Source organism: Rhipicephalus microplus, chromosome 8 (assembly GCF_043290135.1).
Source record: "Rhipicephalus microplus isolate Deutch F79 chromosome 8, USDA_Rmic, whole genome shotgun sequence".
NCBI classification, from domain to species: domain Eukaryota; kingdom Metazoa; phylum Arthropoda; class Arachnida; order Ixodida; family Ixodidae; genus Rhipicephalus; species Rhipicephalus microplus.
In genome coordinates, this window is record NC_134707.1 from 97,018,743 (window position 1) to 97,039,122 (window position 20,380).

At 44.4% G+C, this 20,380-nt stretch overlaps 1 protein-coding gene across 1 annotated transcript; it reads left to right on the forward strand.

The window, feature by feature from the left end:
* Positions 1 to 370: 370 nt before the first annotated feature.
* Positions 371 to 18,784, forward strand: LOC142769281 (uncharacterized). The gene is made up of 5 exons (XM_075872392.1): positions 371 to 486; positions 12,116 to 12,236; positions 15,975 to 16,148; positions 16,901 to 17,032; positions 18,239 to 18,784. Exons 1-5 carry the CDS (start codon positions 380 to 382, stop codon positions 18,404 to 18,406), a joined length of 702 nt encoding a protein of 233 aa, XP_075728507.1. The 5' UTR covers positions 371 to 379; the 3' UTR covers positions 18,407 to 18,784.
* The last annotated feature ends 1,596 nt before the right edge of the window (positions 18,785 to 20,380 follow it).

Here is a 20,380-nt window from a genome sequence, read left to right on the forward strand (position 1 = left end):
TACTTACATTGTGATGCTCTAGCAAGTGGGCTGAAAACTTCAGTTATAATGAGGAAAGGATACGTGTGTCTTCATTTTTTCCGTATCTTAGTCTCGGCTCTGTAAGTGCACTGAAGTCAAAGCGTCGTTGCTCCTTCTGCAAGGAAGAAAGAACATTTGATGTCTACGGAATGTTTTTGTTATAAAAACATGCACATGTATGCTTTACTCTTTTTACACCGTTAGATATATATTCACAGTTGCTCTGTAACATGTTCTATGTTGATATTTTCACTAATAGGCACTTCATAAATTTTAGACAAGCTTTACAGTCTGCTGTGTTTCATGGTGTAGTAGTGGTTGTTTAATGTCAAATTTACGTGTGCAGAAATTGAAAGGGATGCAGGCCTCGGACCGGACAGCGAAGACCGTCTTCGCCTGTGGTCTTTATCAATATAGCGACCGAATTATGCCCATCGTCAAAGCGGTTGTCGCTAACGTGACAAAGTAAGTAAAGTCCTTCCCTCATCTGAATTTCTAGACTTTGAAGTTCGTCTCTATTTTAAAGCCTAACCAACATTGCGAGGTAATCGAAAGACCACACAGCACGTAGGAAGAAGTACACAAAACTGATTGCAAAGCCAACGCTCTCACTGCAGTAACACTTCGAATGACACATGCGAAAAAAATTGTAAAAAAAGGCGTAAAAATAAAAACACCAAGTTAAACTGTTATGCACCATAGATAATCTGTATAACAACTTATTTCTCTGAATGGTTCTTCAGTAATACATAGTGTCCACGTTTCCTATACCAATGTATAGGAAACGTGGACAGGATGGCACGAACATAAAAAAAGCTGGTGAGGAACTAGAAGTGACTTTAATATATGAATTCAGGTGAAATTGAAAAATCAAGGTAAATTTTTTTCCCATTTGAGTACTGTGTGGAGATGGATGAATAACAATGGCCATGATGATCAGATTACTGTGTGGTGTGCTGACGGTTAATGCAACAGTACCTTAAATCCAATGCAAATTTATTGGCACCAAACTTTATGCATGAAAACTTTCAAAATTAGTCGTACACGAACCTAAGTGAACGTGTTCATTCACAACCTTTTAGAAGAGGGCTATCCTCCTTACTCTCCCAATGGTTTATAATCATGCATAACCATGTTAGTCGGACTAAGCTCTTCTGGAGTAATCAAACATTTTTTGAACGCATATACGCCCAAATAAATGAAAGTCAATCAGAATTACCCACACTTTGCTTCGCGATCACTCCTATATAGTCAGGCATAGGAGTTTTCTACTCAACTGGTAATCTTCGCGAAAAACACTACCGAAGTACGGCTCAGTTAGACTCGCACACATGAATAGTTAGCTTCGAGAAGCATTCGCAGTTTTCGACTCACCAAAGGTGTCCTCAAAAAAGCATACTAGAATTCAAAAGCAACTGATTTTATTCAGATGGACTTAGTCAGAGTGACACTAAGGATAGTTGAACTCTGAATGTATCTGAGTGACTTGGTTCAATGGAGAGCCTTCTAATCTATGCTGGGAAAATACGTATACGTAAGGGGAACTTGTAAGCGGATAAATCTAAAATCTAAATAAGTGCGACATCAAGCGAATGAGTGTATTTCTCTGTTTTAAGATTTTAAAGTGAAAATGAGTGCAACATCAACTTAATGCGTGTATATATCTGCTTTTACCTTGACTTACAATTTGAATAGCGGTCAATAATTGACTGAGGGAAGACAAGTTCGAGCAAGAAGACGTGGTTTCTCTTGTTTATATAAGCTCAAATGGCCTGGCTGATCTAGCTGCTCACTTGGCCCCAGAAAATTTTGCAATCAGTGCGGGTAGATATTGTCACGTGTGTGATGGTGAACTGGGTAGTGCATAGACCATAGGAGAGGCAGACCACGACCGTAATTAGTTAAATGTAATTTATTGCGCTCATACTCGCGCCCGAAAGCCACTTAACGGGCACCGCTTGGCGAGGGCGAAAAAAAGGACAGCGTGCCTAAATGGTGGCTCCCAGACTGCGTTGGGTGGATGCGAGATCCGTTATCTCTTCGTGACACAGCTGCACATCGGGCATCAGGATGGCGCATAATTACACTCGATCGCATGCGTGACGCTGGTACAGAACTCAATAACATTGCCCAGCCCACTTCGCTTTTCCCAAATGCACATGGCATTGTCCCTCCGTGAAAAAGTGCATCCTCGTGAATCGAAAAGACCGCAGCAGAAGCAAACGAAGAAAATTGCAACGGCCTAGTGAGAGTACATTGAGGAAAATGTCAGTCTGCTAATGCTCAAAAAATGTTTTTGAGGCGCTGGAGTTCTTCATTGAGAACCCGGCAGCGAATAAGGGTCCATACAATAACGCGGTCACTGGGCGCGTACAGTCGGCCTCGTCATCTTTGTTTGAAAAGTAGAGTGTCCACGTGTTGCTGATTTTGACACGTTTTCGAGCATGCTGGCGGTTTCCCTCGGCACGTTGAAAGAATCCGGTGACATCTGCACGAGTGCTCCCGTATTATACCCGAGGTGACGTTGCATCCAGCATGGTGGTGACTGAGCGGCCGAAGACCAACTCGAAAGGAGTCATCTGCGTATCTCCTGCGATGCAGTGTTGTACGCGAACAAAACGTACGGGAAGCCTCCATCCCAAGCTTTGTACCCGACGTCAACGTATATGGCAAGCACGTCGGCGAGGGTCTTATTCAAGCGCTTCTTCAGGCCGATTGTCTGTGGGTGGTAGGCTGTGCTTTTCCGATTATGCTTTCGGTTTAAGCATGAAATCTGCTGCATGCGGTGAAGGCCGCACTCTTGTCGGTGATAATGAGCATAAGTGCGCCATGGGACACAAGAAGGTTCTTCGCGAAGAAGCTGGTACCTTCGCCCGTGTGGCAAGAATGTGTTGCCGTGGTCCCCACGTACATTGTAAGGTAGTCTTTTTCTACCACTATCCACTTTATTCTAAAGCCTGAAGTCAAAAAAGCACCAAGCAAATTTATTCCGATTTTCTTGAATGGCTTCTCCACTGCAGTGCTTCGTTTCGTTTCAGGAAGCCTGCGGGCCTTCTCTGCAGCGTTTTTTGACATGGACAATAATGGCCAGTTTATACACAGTGTGCGACATCCATGCTCGAGCCGGGTCAGTTGTATTTTCCTTGAGTTTTCCGCAGTATACTAGTTAGCTCACGGATGTGCTGATGTCACTTCGTCGTGAAACTCCTCCAAATTTTTTTTTGCCATACAATGACTAAAAGCACTTGTGGGTAGATTGTTCTGTTCTCTACAAGCAGGTTGGTCTACAGGCACACCAAAAAAACCAAGCGCCAGAGCGTCTTTGGCGGTGAAATGCTGTTACCTTCAAGGTGTTGAAGTACGCCATGTAGACTAAACTCAGCACGAAGGTCGATCGCAAACGTGCCAGAACTCACGGGTCCAAGAGCGAGATGACCTGATGTGTCTCGTAGCAAATCAACACAGACCGTGATGTCGTGAAGACCTTGAAGTGCTGCCCGTACAGATGCGGCTAAAATTTCCTGACTGCTCAACTGAGAGCAAGCCGTTCCTTTTCTCTCGATGGCTATTGCAGCTTTTGATAGAGACATGTTTGCATAGGTGGTGGTTTACTCGAGGCTGTGCTTCCTCTGAAACATCATTCACGTATTTTCCGAGTTCCACGCCATTTGCATCTGTATGGACCTATCTGTCAGCGCTTCCATCGAAGTGGCCTAGTATTTACGACGACTGCACCCAATTTTGTTGTTCACACACACAAAAAAATCATTCTGGGGCTTCTGCCACATGAAGTGCACGTTGGCTCTTGTGAGGTCGTTGAGAAGCTCGGCGATCCTTGAAAAGTCTCGTACGAAACGCCTGTAAAATGCAAAGGTGTGCAAGACTGTGCAGACAACTCTTTTGTCAGGGGGTGTTGGGAAACTTGTATGGCTGCCAATTTCATGTAATCGAGGCGGATGCTTTTGCGCCTCAATACGTAGCCTAAAAAAAGAGCTCTTCGGAGGCGAAGCGACCTTTGTGCTGTTTCGAAGTAAGTCCAGACGCCTTAGTGGTATGTTGTACTATCTGCAACCAGGAAAGGCGCTCGTCTAAGGTGGATGCAAGAACAACAACGTCGTTGAGATACACGATTTATGTCTTTGATTTCAAACCAAATAACACTGCTTTAATGACCAACGTTGCCCAGAAAAATATCGCCAGGCCTGCTCACTGCCGCCGTGACGTCACTCGCGTTGCCCGAGCGAGTGCATACGGGAGGCTGTTATTCCATTGCCGCTATCGCCTCCCATTAAAGGATAAAGCGTTCAAGGCAAATTTTACGTGCTTAACAGTTTCATTCGGCCGTTTGGGTCACATCGCGCTTCTTTCAGTAATGTATTGCGCTTGAAAGCATTTGAATAGTCACCTGTGAGACATTTCTTCCATGATGCAGTCAAAGATTGTGAGCAAGAGAACGTGTGGTCGATATCTTAGAGCAAAACTTGATGAACCAACAAAGGGACAAAATAAATAGAGTAAATGTCATTCATTTTCTATCATTTTACACATACACACAACCACACACTATCTAGAGCATGGTGAAAAACTGTTTCTACTCAGTTGCAAAGGTTATTCAAGTCGATTTGTACTATTTAGAACATCTGTCTTTTCGTGTACATGTAGTTTTAGAAGAAAAAACGTGTGCTGCTGTCAAAAGTGTGTTATTCAACATTTCTTCCATGATGCAGTCAAAGATTGTGAGCAAGAGAACGTGTGGTCGATATCTTAGAGCAAAACTTGATGAACCAACAAAGGGACAAAATAAATAGAGTAAATGTCATTCATTTTCTATCATTTTACACATACACACAACCACACACTATCTAGAGCATGGTGAAAAACTGTTTCTACTCAGTTGCAAAGGTTATTCAAGTCGATTTGTACTATTTAGAACATCTGTCTTTTCGTGTACATGTAGTTTTAGAAGAAAAAACGTGTGCTGCTGTCAAAAGTGTGTTATTCAGCACAATATCAGGACGATGGCAAATGAAAGAAAAAAGAAAATGCCTCTTTTCACAAACATCTCTTGTGAACGAAAGGAGGAGCGGTTTTTTTTCTTTCGCTCTGCCCTTCTCGCAACTGTGCCTAGTCGGACATATAACTTAGGGCCTAGAAAAAAATGTTAGAGCTGGGTGTATAATAAATCGGGTAGCCCCCATGCGGGCTTATATAGCACCGCAAGTTCTTGGACCGGTATATTTTTGTGGTGTTTTTTTTTTAAATTTTGGCTTGAAATAGAGCTCACAAACCTGAAAATCAATTACGAAAGCTCTTTACCGTATGTGTCTACGCGCATCTGAATTTCAAGGAAAGATACTAGGCTAAGGTGCTCACGTTACTGGCGCGAAATTCTAATACCGCAATAAACTTTTACGTACACTGGAAAGGTAATACTATGCACAAAACCAACGCACTAAGTAATGCTACAGCATTCGTTTTGTTTCTTTCAATGAAGAAAAAAGGTGTAACAAGTCCGTGCGCTAACCGCTAATAGCTAAATTTTTACCAACGCTGAAGGAAAAGTGCCTGTAATAAAAAAGTACTGCCACGCGCGTTTAATAAATTAATGCCAGGGCTTACGCCAACAAGACAGAAGCACACATAACACCATTATTTTAGAGCAAGAATGAAACATGGTCTAGACGGGGCCATTGGAACCACTTGGGAATGGGTAGTAAGGGCACACGTACCTTCGGGTCAGGAAGAAAACGGGTGTGAACGACAGCTTGACGAACGACAAGCTCCCATTACCTTCTTCGGTTGTCCTTTGAAAAAGGGAACACTCGAAGCTTCGGTCCCTTTGCCGTGGCGATTCACCATGCAGAATAGCGCAACCGTTCGCATTTGGAGCCATATAGATTGGGAATAACCAGTGCACACAACCCATTACATATATACTCTGCACTTCACCGACACAGCAAAAGACGGTCTTTTCGAGTAGACGACAAGCCCACCAACACGCCACAAAAACGTTCGTCGAGCTTCCATGTCTCTCAAGCGGCAGGGGCAAGCGTAGGCACGTCTGTGCAGCGAGACACACCGTTTCAAACGCAGTGACGTCAGAGCCCGTGGCAGACATAATATGCCGGAAATTATCTAGGTGGCATTACCACGACAGGCTGGAATATTACGGTGCTGAGCATAGCCTGAACGGCCTGTGGCGCACCAACTCTTTCGCGAGGAGGGGTGCAAACCTACTTCACTCGTCAGGCGGAATATCTATAATTATATAGGAGCCTACCAGAAAAATCTTCACAGCAGAAATGTTGGCGAAATTTCCCTATGCTGTAGTATAGCCTCGTAACCATTCCATTTTCCCGTAAAATCATCATTCTGTGATTACTGTTGTAATGAAAAACTACGCTTAACTTGTTAGTTACCACAGCGTGCAGCCAAGAGGGACCACTGTCGAAAGTGGGGAGGGTTCAGCCCCCTCCCTCTAACTTTTTTCAGTAGAGGGGGGGGGGGGGCTCGCGCTCTCTTGCCCCCTCCACCTTATACGCCTATGTGAACGACATAACTATGAACACGTAATGTCCAACTGGTGTGACGAAACTAGTCATTTCACGGTGCCTCTGGTCCATTTCGTTGTTACAGTACCGGCTCCTGAAGTCCACGGAGAAAATGAACGTGGCGCCTAAAAGACGGTTCAACGCATCGCCGATTATCGGCAGTGAGAGCGTAGACATCCTTCTTGGCGGCGCTGTCTAGTGGCCGCTTATTGATTGACAAGCATGAAGTGCCGTCTTTTTTTTAAAAGCACCACGATGAAGATGAAAGGGTAAATGAAGAGATTTTAGAATTAAATCAAACTTCGTGTTTCGGAAGGACCGGCATTGTCGTTAGCGATGCCATAACTGTTTACGCGGTTGTAGCAGCAGGAGCTTTAGAACAGGCGCAAAAAAAGCTTCTCAAGCTACACCCCGCGAGTGCGCTGAAAGTGTGGGCATGGAAACTTACGTCATCTTCGTATTCCGTTGGCCCTCAGCAAGTGCTCTTTGTTATCTTTAACTACGCCCTCCATGTGACTAACCAATGACGTGTCATTGCCGGAACTTATCGAAGAGGCCACACTTCAGCAGTGCTGCTGTTGTACATGACGTAGCATACTCAGAATGACCTCACCGTGTGCGCTCGGCGTCTGAAGAAGCCCGGCGGTGACAGCTGCTGTTTTGTCACCAAACAGTGCTATTTGCATTCACTTTTGAGAACTCTCCCATCGCTTTTGTAATTCAGCAAAGATCAAAGTGTCCTTATATGCTAATAATCAATTTGTTTAAAAAATTGCTTCAGCTTCGATTGATTTGATTGATTTGTGGGCTTCAACTTCCGAAAATTACCATACGAATATGAGAGGCGCCGTAGTGGAGGGTTCCGGAAATTTCGAACACCTGGGGTTCTTTAGCGTGCACCAAAATCTGAGCACACGGACCTACAACATTTCCGCCTCCATCGGAAATGCAGCCGCCGCAGCCGGGATTTGATCCCGCGACCTGCGGTTCTGCAGCCGGGTACATTAGTTGCTTCAGCTTCCTTTGTCGCGGAAGATCACCTTAACTTCTCTTGACTTGTATAGCGTTCTCGAACTTGAATGCGGTTGGAACCTCATCGGATCAGATAAGCTGATTTATCTGTAATCATGCAATGCGTCGCTAGCGGCATTTGTCGGATCTTCAACGTCTTTGGAAAACATTCCTTATATGCCAAAAGGACGCGACTTACCTTCTTTCTTTGAGTTGTGCCAAGTCGGAGTTAATGTCAAAGTTCACCTCCTAGGTTGCTGTCAACGGTGCTGATTGTGAGGAATTAGAGAGCACTAGGGCGTCGCTTACTTTGTAGTCAATTTTTTTTCATTAAAACAATTAGCGTGGCCTTCTTGAGAGGCTTTTGTTCCGCGCTAGAACAGTCCAATAACACAGCCTTGACGTAGGTAGATGACCCCATGTGGAACGCAAACTTTGTGGTCAAGAAGTAGCTGTAGCGTTGTTTCCACGTTCATATCACCATTTGAGGGCACATCGCTTTCGACGAGTGCCATAACGCTCGCATTTTGCGGGATGCTTACTCGATCGGTAAAGATGGTGAATGGGGCGTGGTGAGGACGTCTCTACACTGATGCGGGCTGTTTTTTGTCCATTACCTGGTTTTCATCTGCGAGACAATCACTGTTTCGTTTTCGTTCAGCAAGCCAGCCCCCTTTATCACGTCGCGAAAGCACTGTTGTATGCTCGCCGTGACAGTCACACACATTGTGCATTGTCAAGTAGGGGTTATAGGTGACTCCCTGCAGTGCGTATCTGAGGGCCGTACCCTAGGGTTTTAACTCTAAAGAACCTAAAGACTAAAGAATCATTCGCTTGCTACACAGTAGTCGGCCCCTTTATAGACCAGTCGGACTACGGGACGTTCTTCAAAGGTTACTTCCAAGTCAGCATTCGATGGGCAGCATCCATGTCGATAGATAACTGATTCTCCTGTATTTCGATTTGGGGTCGCAGCTTGTCAATTTGAAAGCCTCTTAGCAATACGCTACGAAATCCAGTCGAGTCGTCGTAATACCGAGTTGCTTCAGGGTGCTGGCTTCAGTAGAGTTAGCACGTTGCGGCGGTGTAACTGGATGGTTTTCCTGTGTCCACTCGTGAGCGGCATCACCTCTCGACGTCGCAAGTGTTAGTGTTCTTTACGGGGGATGAGTGACCTGCCTACCGAGTACCTACTATAGGGTGACAGCAAGCAGCGAGAGTGGAGTGACACAGGCCTGAATCGACGGGGTAGGGGGGAGGGTGATGATGTAACTGCGAAGGCCAGTCTGCCTATGGGGCAGTGTCGTAAAAGGTGGTCAGGTTCGTTGCAGTGGGAACAACTAGGTAGTCAATCTGTGCTCCTAAAAACGTCGGTATTTCGTGGTACGGTTTGCTGGTACGTTGCAGGACGATTAGAAGATGGCGCCCATGGTCGTGTGGGCTAGATGGTATGCGATGTGCGGATGTGTAGCTATCGCGTTGCCACCGGGTTGGTCCTGCCTGAATCCTCCGGGATATGTAGTGATGTTTGTGATGATGTATCGGTGGAATCAAGTGTTCGTAGAGCTTGCTGAACATCCTCTCGTACAACGTTAGCGAGTGATTCAATAGCGGATTCTGCACCCGGTAGTACCTTGCACAGCTCATCACACACAAGAGCACGAATTGTGCCTAGAAGCAACTTTGCGGTGCTATTATGGGGATCATTGGAGTCAGTCAGGGGAGCATGGTGGTTGCGCTAGTACTGTATTCGTGGGGGCTCACTATATTATTTTCTCGACATTTTTCGGCAGGCTGCAAATGAAAGCCAGCAAAAGTTTCTTTTTGACGGCTATCCTGTGATAACGAAGCTTCCTGTCATCAGTCATGTTCGCGTCTGCGTGGCGGAAAAGAATTTTTGCATTTCTTCCGTAAAGCTGGTTAGGGCTTTTATGGATGCTGTTGGCGAGTTTAAAGCAAGACCCCTTTTAACCATATGGTGTAGTAGCGCAAATTCGACGGGGACGAAGAGGACAAGAAAACACGACACTCGCTACACTCGCAACTAATTTTTATTTCAGGAGCAGCACTTCATATATACCTTTCATAAAAAAAATGACAAGTAATGAAAACAGGAAGAAGATAGTGTCAGTTCCATATGCGCACAAGATTGCCCATAACTTAAAAAATGTAGGTAATTGCTATGGCCTAGACTTAGTTTTTTCGGCACCCAACAAGCTTAGTAAAATATGTTCCAAACTAGACCGTAAAGTTTCCATAGCAGTAAACACTAATGCTGGTAGTTGTACGGTAAATCACACAACAAAGTTTGTTAAGTGTAGCCTATCAGTCGTGTATTGCTTGCCGCTAACGTGTGGAAAGGTATACATCGGCCAGACGGGTCGTTGTTTGAACACCCGACTTTTAGAACACAAGCGATCATTAGGAACTGACATTCATTCTCACATAAAGAGACACTGTTCCCAGTGTGGCTGCTCACCACTGTACAGTGACACAACCGTAGTCTTCCGTCATGGAAACCAACTAACCAGAGAAATTGTCGAAGCCTTTGACATTAAAAAAAGAAAAGAAGGATGCATTAGTCCGTCATCGGTTTCGTTAAGTAACCGAGAAGCCAGCTACATCGAAGGACTTAATTGAGATCAGTGTTTGCATGTGTCATACTCTCCTTCTTGTCGTTTCAAAAAATTTTGTTTCAAACACGTGTGAATTCCCGCAAAATTTTTTTGTTTTTTTTATTTGATGTTACCCAGGGCTGTTTTAGTTATGTCATTTAAAAAGTGTCTAAGCTTAACTGCCGTGTACTATCGCTTGAGTCTGCGCAAAAGCTTCTGTTGGCAATGATTCAGTGTTCGTAGTTCTTTTCTGTGTCGCTAGGGTTATGGGTTATATATGAAGTGCTGCTCCTGAAATAAAAATTAGTTGCGAGTGTAGCGAGTGTCGTGTTTTCTTGTCCTCTTCGTCCCAGTCGAATTCGCGCTACTACACCATATGGTTAAATGATGTCTCACCAACTAGCCCAACTCTCAACCCTACTGAGCAAGACCTCTGCTCGCTCTTTCCGCATTACCTTTCGGCACGTTTTATACGCCTGCCCCTTGAAGGTGTTGTATGCCCCGAAGTAGGCCGCCTGGATTGTACCAGTTGTTCAAGGAAGTGACTTGCTCGTAATGCTCCAGCCAGCCTTGTAAAGTACTATCCCCGTCAAAATAAATCCGAAAAGCGGCAAGCCTTCGCGATGGTGTATGTAGCGCCCACCGTAGACTTGTCAACATGGATAGGCACGCATATATTCGCAGAGCTGCTACACAGGGTATGCGCGCGCTTGTCAACGGTGATAACTAGACGACGCAAAGGCTTGCTGCTGTTCGAGTTTCAATAGAAGCGGAGAGCGAATCTTCGCAAGCGGATCCACAAAACAGCGTGGGTTGGCGCATCCACAAACAAACAGCGGATCCACAAAACAGCGTGGTTGGCTGATAGATTACCGGCGCGGGTGTTTGGTTGATTGCAGGTGTGGTTGTTGGGGTCCGCAATAGGTGAAGCTAAAAAGGTGATTATTGCGACGAGTTGAAAGCTGGGAGCAGTCTCAATTCGGCCGTTGGCCCATATATCTGGTGGTTACTGCTGGTTTGTTTTTCCTTGTCTACTTTGGTGCCTTCACACGTGTCGCTCGCTTGGGAGGCACTTGGGTCGTGGTGCGTTAGGGTTGTGCTGAACCTAAACCCTTCTATCAGATGTTCCATAGGTGACAGTGCGCTGGCCGCGACCATATTAAAATAAATGCAATGTATTGCGATGACTTGCTCTAAAAGCAAGCTAGCACGCACCACTCGGTGATAGCAAATAAAAAATTGATAGGACAGTTGGCCCGAGCGATGACTATCAGTCTGCGTAGCAGAGGATGCGGTACCTGTTTGCTGAGTGGCAATGCATCGGTCGTCAGGATGGCACATGGCTACACTCGATCACATGCGTAAAGCTGGTAAAGAACTCGAGTGGATAGCCCACACCACCTTGATTACCCGAATGCACGTACCAATATATTCCGAACGGAGCGTCCCGCCACGTGGCAATTACGTCTATTACGAAAGGTTAGGTGATAATTTGGTAAATTTTGTGTTGGAATACGTCTAATGCCACTTACGCCTGAAAGTGTCTGAATGCACCACGGATAGAAGATCGTCCCTGTGCTGAATGTTGTCCCACAATTGACATAGCCTCACACATACTTCGGAAGAAATTACGCTGCACGGAAAATGCCTTTAGGCTTGTTCTACAAAAGTAGCACCCCGCTCGGCGTTGAAAAGCGCCCAAGACGTGTTTGCAACCAACACTTTTGTAGCAATGGTTCTTCTGATGCTACGGCCTCTCATGCCTTTTGAATTAATTTCGTAACTTAAGTTGGAGCTAAGGTGAGGATAGCTGCATAACCGTGCTGTTCTTTCTCAGTTTCTCTAGTATACTGGGTGTTCAGAGAGTATGTCGTAAATAATTCTTTTATTCATGCCTGTGTTTCTCTCTCTTCACAGCACTTTTATGGTGGACATCGTCATCGCCATTATTTCGACGGGATGGGACACTTCCGCGCGATCGTACTATGCCATACCCCCCAATTCTGCGAGGACCGACAACCTCGGCCAAACCGCGCTGGTGAGTTTTATTTATGACATAATGAAACCAAATCGACCTATTTTGAGCAATGAAATGGATTGAGGAACAGCTCTGTTATTTATAGCAATAGGTTAATAGTTATCACATAGTTCTAAAATAATTTTAGAGCAAAGAAAGCAATTTGCCATCGATTACAATTGAATCCTCAAACTTCAAACGTTGAAAAGCTGTGTTTTCTCACATCAGCTCACTCTTCACCAGATGGACGACTCAGCACTTCACCTTGGAGTTCCTACTCTTCATGGATCATGAAGACACAACATTGAGAGGAGCAACAACGTAGGCTAAGGCTTGTAAATGGAGATAGAATGATCGCGTGTTAGACTTAGGAAAGCATCTTAAACAGCTTTTAGACAGCAACTTGAACTGTATATCTTTTTGGTGGCGGTGGATTCTACATGCACTAAAGCTGATTGGCGATGACATTATGGAGCCCGAGAAAGCTTTCGAAAGTACAGTCAAATACTTGTATACACCTTATGGAATGATGAATCTGATTAGCCAAGTACACCAAGATCACCAGGCTTATACACTTGAAATGCCGTGCGTTATTGGTAAAACTGGGGGGGGGGGGGGCTGGGAATGGTTCAAGAATTAAAAAAGAACGCATGAAAAAATAAAGATTGGGTGATTGGTCTTGGTGAGCTTGGGCGTTTTGCACATTTTAAGTATGCCAAGCTTTGATGTCACAGCGCTAAGCTTTATTAAGGGCTACGGAAGGACTGTTTCCACACACGCGCTCTCTAGCTTGACAGCGTCAGACCTTTATAGTCAAGCTTATTCACTCGAGGGAGAGGTAGTTATGAAAATGAAGACACAGATATTCTCTTGAGTCACGCAATAGGATGCATTGTCTGCAGTTGCGTCAAAGTCGCAGCACATTATTCCGAAGCACACAACATTACAGTTAAAGAAAGAAAATGACGAAATGTTTTTTGTATAGGGTATGTTAATTTATGTTCATTAGAGTGTACTTTGTAGAGTTAATAATCTGTTCATTGAGTGAACTTGGTTACAGCAAGCGTAGTGGCGCTCGAGGTACATTACCGTCCATTTTAGGACGAGCACGGCACAGTAATTCTGCGACCTGCTGCGCGAACATTCTTCGACGCCTAGCGTTCGCACAGGGACCAGTGTACGATTATCTGCTCAGGGCGGTCGTACAGAAAAAAAGCGGTGAACCGCTGGCGCCTTGACTCCTCTGGTTCGATGCGCTGCCACTCCGGATGCAATGGCGCTGATCAGCGTACACCAACGCTGAGTCTTGTTTACTCTGAGAGTGCACGTCACTGTACAGAAACAGCGGTTACGATAGTCTGCGATGTTTCGTTGTGTGATCAGCCGGTGGTTGTGTCGGCGCTTACGTATGTAGCACCTTACATTATAAGCGTCATGGCTGCTACACTCGAGCAGATTAGGCGATTACCACCTCGCATAGGACACACCTGGGTTGTTCAGAGATACTCAAAAGTTATTCTGCATGAGATATACCGAAATACATAGATTGGTAGTCTGAAAGACAGATACTAGTTTGCGTTTTCCATGGACGCAACAAAATATTTCAGAGATAGTTTTGCAAGAGTAATAAATAAGTACTCCCGAATATTGAAAACGGAATATGTTTGTTTCATTTAGGGAGGCTAATACTTCGTAAAGACACCTCTTAAATGCAGGATAATGTTGTAAATAACGTAGTTGTGCATTGAAACTTAGAATATTCATTGAATTATTTATTTGTTTTTGTTTATATACCACAGAAGCGTGCACGTCTACAATACAATACAGAGGCAGGTGGAGAAAATGCAAACATATAACCCCTGCGCCAGCCTTTATATAAATAAGAAATACATATGTGGTAAAAGTGGCATCTTTAGTTGTGTCACTTCAATTTAAGAAGGGCACTATATGAAACAAAGAGTACAAAGCATTGAACACTAATATCAACGTACTTGGTGGCAACTTAGTTAACCGTATGGAGGCGGAAGTGCTGTAGGCCCGTGTGCTCAGATTTGGGTTCACGGTAAAGAACTCCAGGTAATCGAAATATCTGGAGCCCTTCGCTACGGCGTCTCTCATTATCATATGGTGGTTTTGGGACGTTAAACACCACATATCAATCATATCTAACAACAAAGTTAACCGTGCTAGAAAGAGCATAGTTCAAACTAATCACTCGAGGTAGTAACGAGATCCATTGCATTGAAGGGGCCCTGCAACACATTTTCAAGTAACCATGAACAGGGTTCACTAAAACATCTCTTTGGTGCACGATTTCAACACCTCGAAAGTTTTACGAATTTGTCCAGTACGAGTGGAGTTACAAAGATTCGTTGCAAGCTGCAATCGCATTCTCTCTTTTCTTGTCGGAATCAAATACGGGTTGCAGCAGCTGCATTTTCTTTGCAGGCGAAAATGCTGAAGCCCCGTGGGCTCAGATTTGGGTGCACGTTAAAGAACCCCAGGTGGTCGAAATTTCTGTTCTCCACTATGGCGTCTCTTATACTCATAATATGGTAGTTTTGGGACAATAAACTCCACAAATCGGTCAAATATCTTCTCTCCTGCCAACGAAATCACTGGAAGCTATGCAGGAGGAATAAAATCATGAAAAAATCATACGTCACGCTCACCTCGTGATGTTGAGCAATTTTTTTCTTTTTTTTTCTGTGAATACGCAAAGTTGTCAGTGCGATGCCACCCACATGCGTGGACAAATCACGGCCTCCCGTTGCGATCGCTGTAACAACCCAGCGCGCCATGTTCAAATCAGCCAATGGCTGATATAAGTCCTTCTACGAGTTATTTTTGAGCCTACTTCGTCATTTGCCTAGAGAAAAGAGAGCCTTTTTAGCTGAGTTTGATAATTGTGAATTGCAAGCCGCGTGCTGTGCGATGATATCTTGCTCGCGTTTTCTCAGCAGCCTCTATTGCTGATCAGCACCGTTTTCTCACCATGGTCTAATTAGTTTTATAGGGCCCTTTTAAGAAACGAAAATATCGCTTTCTTTTCCACATATGGACACTCTTTGCTCAGAAAGTTACTTTGTTATTTCCAATTGGGCATCAGGAACTTTGCATGTAGGCTTTCTTTGGCACAGCGTTGTTTGCACTTCAACACATGATTCGCGAAAAGAACAAGGTCTGTACCGTTGTCGGGGACCAGCACAGAAAACATTTTGATTGCCGAAGAGTCCTGCAGCATGGCCATGCTACCACCAAGTGAAGGGCAAGTGTCCGACCAACAGTGAGTCAAAAAGACTGAGCAGTGATAACCGAGTCTGGGCTGGCTCACGCAACGAGGCAAATGTGTACAGAGAATCATTGAGAAGGTCATCGCCCGTATATTACAACACTTGCAAGAGTGGCGTTGGCGGTGGTGAGGTGGCAAAACGAGAGCGGAGCGTTGACGATTGAGCGATGCGAAGAGGGCGAGGAGAGCCGAAAAGTGTTGTACTAGGCATCTCATTGATGCCAATGCAATCAGGCCAGCAAACGTGCTGTTTCGCTGTAAGACAAGCACGCGTGTGTGTAGTTTGCCACCTCCTTGCATTGATTCTCTTTTCTCGTGTCTGCGTCTATGAACTCGTCCTAAATACATACTGGCACCGATCAATTTCTAAATGAGGAATTCATCTGTGAAGATCTGAGAAACTGTGCACGTGTGCTATACTGAAATCTTGCAATATTTTCGTATTCTTTCTTTGCCGCTGATTTTAGGAAGCCCACTGGTTCATGGTGTCGGAGAGAACAAATTTCTCAAAGGCGTCCGTAATTACTGGTCTGTCTTTCGAGCTGTCCGCTCTTGAGTACGTCATGGTGGAACAACCGAGAACACTCAGCGATAGCGTCTATCAGCGGGGCTTGTCCGTCAAGAAGACTGGGCGAGAAGCAGTGCGTACATTTTGATATTGTCCATAATCACTTTTTGCTCCATACTAAATGAAAGTTGCAGGTGACTTTGGTTCTTCAGTTAGCTCTCTGGCACTACATAGCCGATGGTAGTTTTGCTGTGGTGTATTTCTTGTCATAACTTTGCGCTTCGCGAGCCGCCGAAAGAGTTTTCGAAGATTGGAAAGATGGAGGTGGTTGCAGTCTGGTGATTTAGTTAGTTGCAATAGTCACAAATGCGCACAGTTGTTCAATGAACTCAATTATACATCTGAATTATCTTTACAATGATTGCACACATCTCAAGTGAAAGTAGACTACGTTATCATATGTAACCCATGTATTTGGTTTTTCCTGACACATAGAGTTTCATGTTTAGCAAACGCGTGTTTAGAAATAAAACTGTTGTCAAAGGGCTAATCCTGATTAAACTTAACCATTATATTTATTACTGATTAACCTGTATAAAGTTAACCAACATATTTATTACTGAGAAATAAGGCAGGGTACAAAAAACAGCCAGGTGATATGAGACACATAGTTCTATTTATTTGCTTGCGAGACCAGCATCGGAAGTGTTACCCTGCACAACGTTAGGCAAAGGAGCGCAGGAGGCGCCGCGAATGCCTATGAGCGGGTGCAATGAACCGGTGTCAATTCAAAGATCGCTCTCAGCTTTAACAGTTATTTAATCTGTTTTCCTGTATATTTATGTACATGTGCACGTATTAGGCGTTCACAAACCTTTTTTTCAGCTCTGTCGGCATAAAGATTTCACCGATGATCCCAAAAATTACATCGGCGAACCTGTATACACGTATGGAGTTTTCTCTAATTCGTCAAAACTGCTTACGTTGAGTGAATACAAGGACTCGCTTGCAACAAAGGTAAGTGAGCTCGTATTCTGTGCTATGACACATTTGTTTGCACTTCCTCGCTAGGCGCTGTATACGATGCGAAAAGAGCAATAGAATGATTCTGATTTCAAGCAATTGGAAAGACGACATTCAGGAATTCGACATTCAAGAGAGTCACCCCTAAATCTAGTAAAAACGCTTGCAATTTGAAGGCTTCTCATGGTACAGCAGGGAGCCTCTTTTTATTTGCGTCTTAAGGACAATTTTGAAACGAAAAGAAAATGTAGGATTTTTGTTTTAAAGGGCGCCCTTCGCGTCGTTTCGCCGGTGATAGAGAACACGGCGAGGCTCCCCTGAGGTCCACGTACCCCCCACAGTAAAATGTCGAGCCCCCGGCCCCTCCAGGAATACGAAAACTCTCCGCCCATGGCACCGAATGGCTCCCTCTGTGTTTTTGCCACGTGGTGGCGTCCAGAACAGTGTGTGCCTAGAAGTACTGCATATGCTACTTCTAGACGTGTTAAGCTTTTTTTTTTCACAACAAAACTGGTTAAAGACAGTGGCCCCTTTTTCCTGCGAGTCTCAGGAGAAGAATAAAAGTACAAACGTTCGGCAGAGATCTATCTCACTAGGCAAAACTAATACGCACTCAACCAAATTGCCCAGCCAACTTTAGTGTATACTTTTCAGCATAGAAACTTGAAACTGGCTTTATATTTCAAGTTTTCTTCAGTCGGTTCTTTAGGAGATGACTCTCGGGCCGGCACGAAAGTTCTCACATCAAAAGAAATGAGGAGCGTTGCATAATTGAGAAAACGCTCATGCTTCTCCTGGATACTGCGTACCAACATTTGTAAATTGCCTATGCAAAACAGCTCGCCGTTATTAAGCTGCCGCAGGCATGGTTCGTGATGGAGTTGTATTTATGGCTCCACTCTGCGGATTGAGGAGTCACTGATTGGAATAGTCGGCCTTATATTTTGAAAGTTTTTGTCTGGTCATCGAAAACTTTCTGCTACTTCATATGCAGCCATATACATAGAGGAGATATGACAGTAACTACAGAAACGAGCCAGATTATTCATATGATTGATATCACATTAATAAAAAAGCTTCAGTTCATTGCGGCGCACTGCACGTGCCTGTTTGCTTCATCAGCCGTAAGCTGGCGGGCTGAGACACCAGTTTTTTATAGCTATTGGAATAAAACAACGAATGTCATTTCATTGTTTGCAGTTCCTCAAGGCCGTAGCCGACTTCGGAGATTTGCGTGCATATACTGCGTGGCTCCTCTACAATGTGCACAACGAGGGCCCCAACAATCAATGCGCTGAACCTCCATTCAGTGTACTCAAAAACTTCAGTGCGGCACTGAAAAGCATGCAAGGTCCAACGTTCCGCTGACTGTGCTTGTGAACAGAATGCGTGCTTTCGGTGTTTTTTGTCATTTGCCATTGAGCTAGGTTAGCCTAAGGATAAAGATTCATTTCGAATTGAAAATAAACGCGCTTCAATACATTGCTTGTCATCTGCATTTTTCTAGCTCAGGAAGGCTCCTGTAGCAACTGGGCAAAGAAACAAAACAGGAAGAATAATCATTGTGGCATGGAATAATGTTCTTTAAGGTAATCTGTGGTGTAGGTAAAATGGTGAATCGTATGACTTAGCAGTAAAGAGCGTAGGTGAGTGCATAACCTGCTGGCTATGTCAGTTGCACTGTGATACCTGAGCAGTGGTCCATAGTTCCACGTAACACCGAGACTGTCCTTCTGGCGCCAACAACCATGTTAACGAGAACAGGGCACGCTATGTAGTGGTCACGCGCTCGTCATGTACGCAGCTTTGTAAAAGCAATGCTCCCAAGCCAAGAAAGTGCGATGTCCAAATTTAACTAATAAAGCTGCCATAATATCACAAATCGGATCACGCGTCGCGCCGTAGTTGTCCGCTCCCGCCAGTATCCATCACCACATTCGCAAGAAAGAAACCTAGTATCAAGGACACGGTGGGGCTCGAAAACATGACCGCTGCTTACCAGCTCAGTATTCTGAGCCACGCTGGTGCTTTAAGCTTGTTCGCAAACTTGCCTTAAGTAGGCTTGATGTCGGGAAAGTAATCAGGTTAATATGAGTAATAAAGCGTTTCATAACAGCAAAAGAACAACCAGGTGTCACGAAATGCGAATAGCGTAAGGAGTGTGTCGACCAATGCTACAATAAATTACAAAAGCTTGTTCTTGATCACCCATTACCTGTGGGGCATACCCACTTCAGGCATAATTCTTCATTATCGTGAACCACTGCATGAGCAATTGACAAGAAATTCTTTGAAAGTGTTTAGCTGATATCACGCTTCTCAGAAGAACGACAAAAAACAACTGAGTAAATGCCGGTCTACTACCCATAAATTATTATTATTAGTGCCGTAGTGAGTACCTAGCAAGTTTGCTTGGAGCATTTATTCATTGAGTGGTCAACGAATGCTCTGACAGGCCACTCTTCCAGTTTTCGCTGCGGCTGTGCAGCGCCTTCCGTGCAAGCCCGGCGTTTTTTGTTCAGTTCATTGTGGATTGTGTGACCATCATCTGGTGCTGTTTACCTAAGCCACCACAATAAGCCAATACAGGCTGTGGTTAACTATACGAGTACATGGTTGCCAAAGTTTTGCCAAAAAGGCCTGAAATAGTCTATAATGAGTGACAGTCAGCCTGCGTTGTATAATTCACGTCAGCAGTTAGCGAGCGCTAACAGGCACTTACATTTAGCTGAGCAGTGCGAGCCAAGTAAAATAGTAAACTGCATAAAAAAATAACAATTTTGACTTACCTAACTTGACCTAATATATTCGTGCCTAACCTCACCTAAACCAACCTCAAGCGAGCCACTTCAACCTGACCTAACGTACATTTAGCAGCGCCGGATAGCCTTTTTACAAAAATAACACGCTTACTGGCAGTCTAAAGGAAACCTATACAACAAATGGGTTCGTGTGTATTCATTTGCCTAAAGCAATTTAACAGCACGCTTTCAATTTTTTCAAACAAGTAAATAGAGGTGACAAGAGTTCCGTGGCCCACACCGCCAGTGCAAAACGTTTACCAACCCTGTAGAAAAAAAAAACTGTTCTGAAAAGGTACTGCCACGTGCTTTAAATAAATTACTGCCAGCGCTTACGCCAACAAGTCAGACGCACACATGACACCATTATTTTATAGCAAAACCAGAACATGGTGGAGATGGAGCCATTGTCTTGACTTAGAAATACGTCGTATACAAACAGACGTACCTTCAGGTGACGAAGAAAACGAATGTCGACGTAAGCTTGACGAACGACACGCTCTCATTTCGTTCCTCGCTTGTCCTTAGGAAACGAAACAGC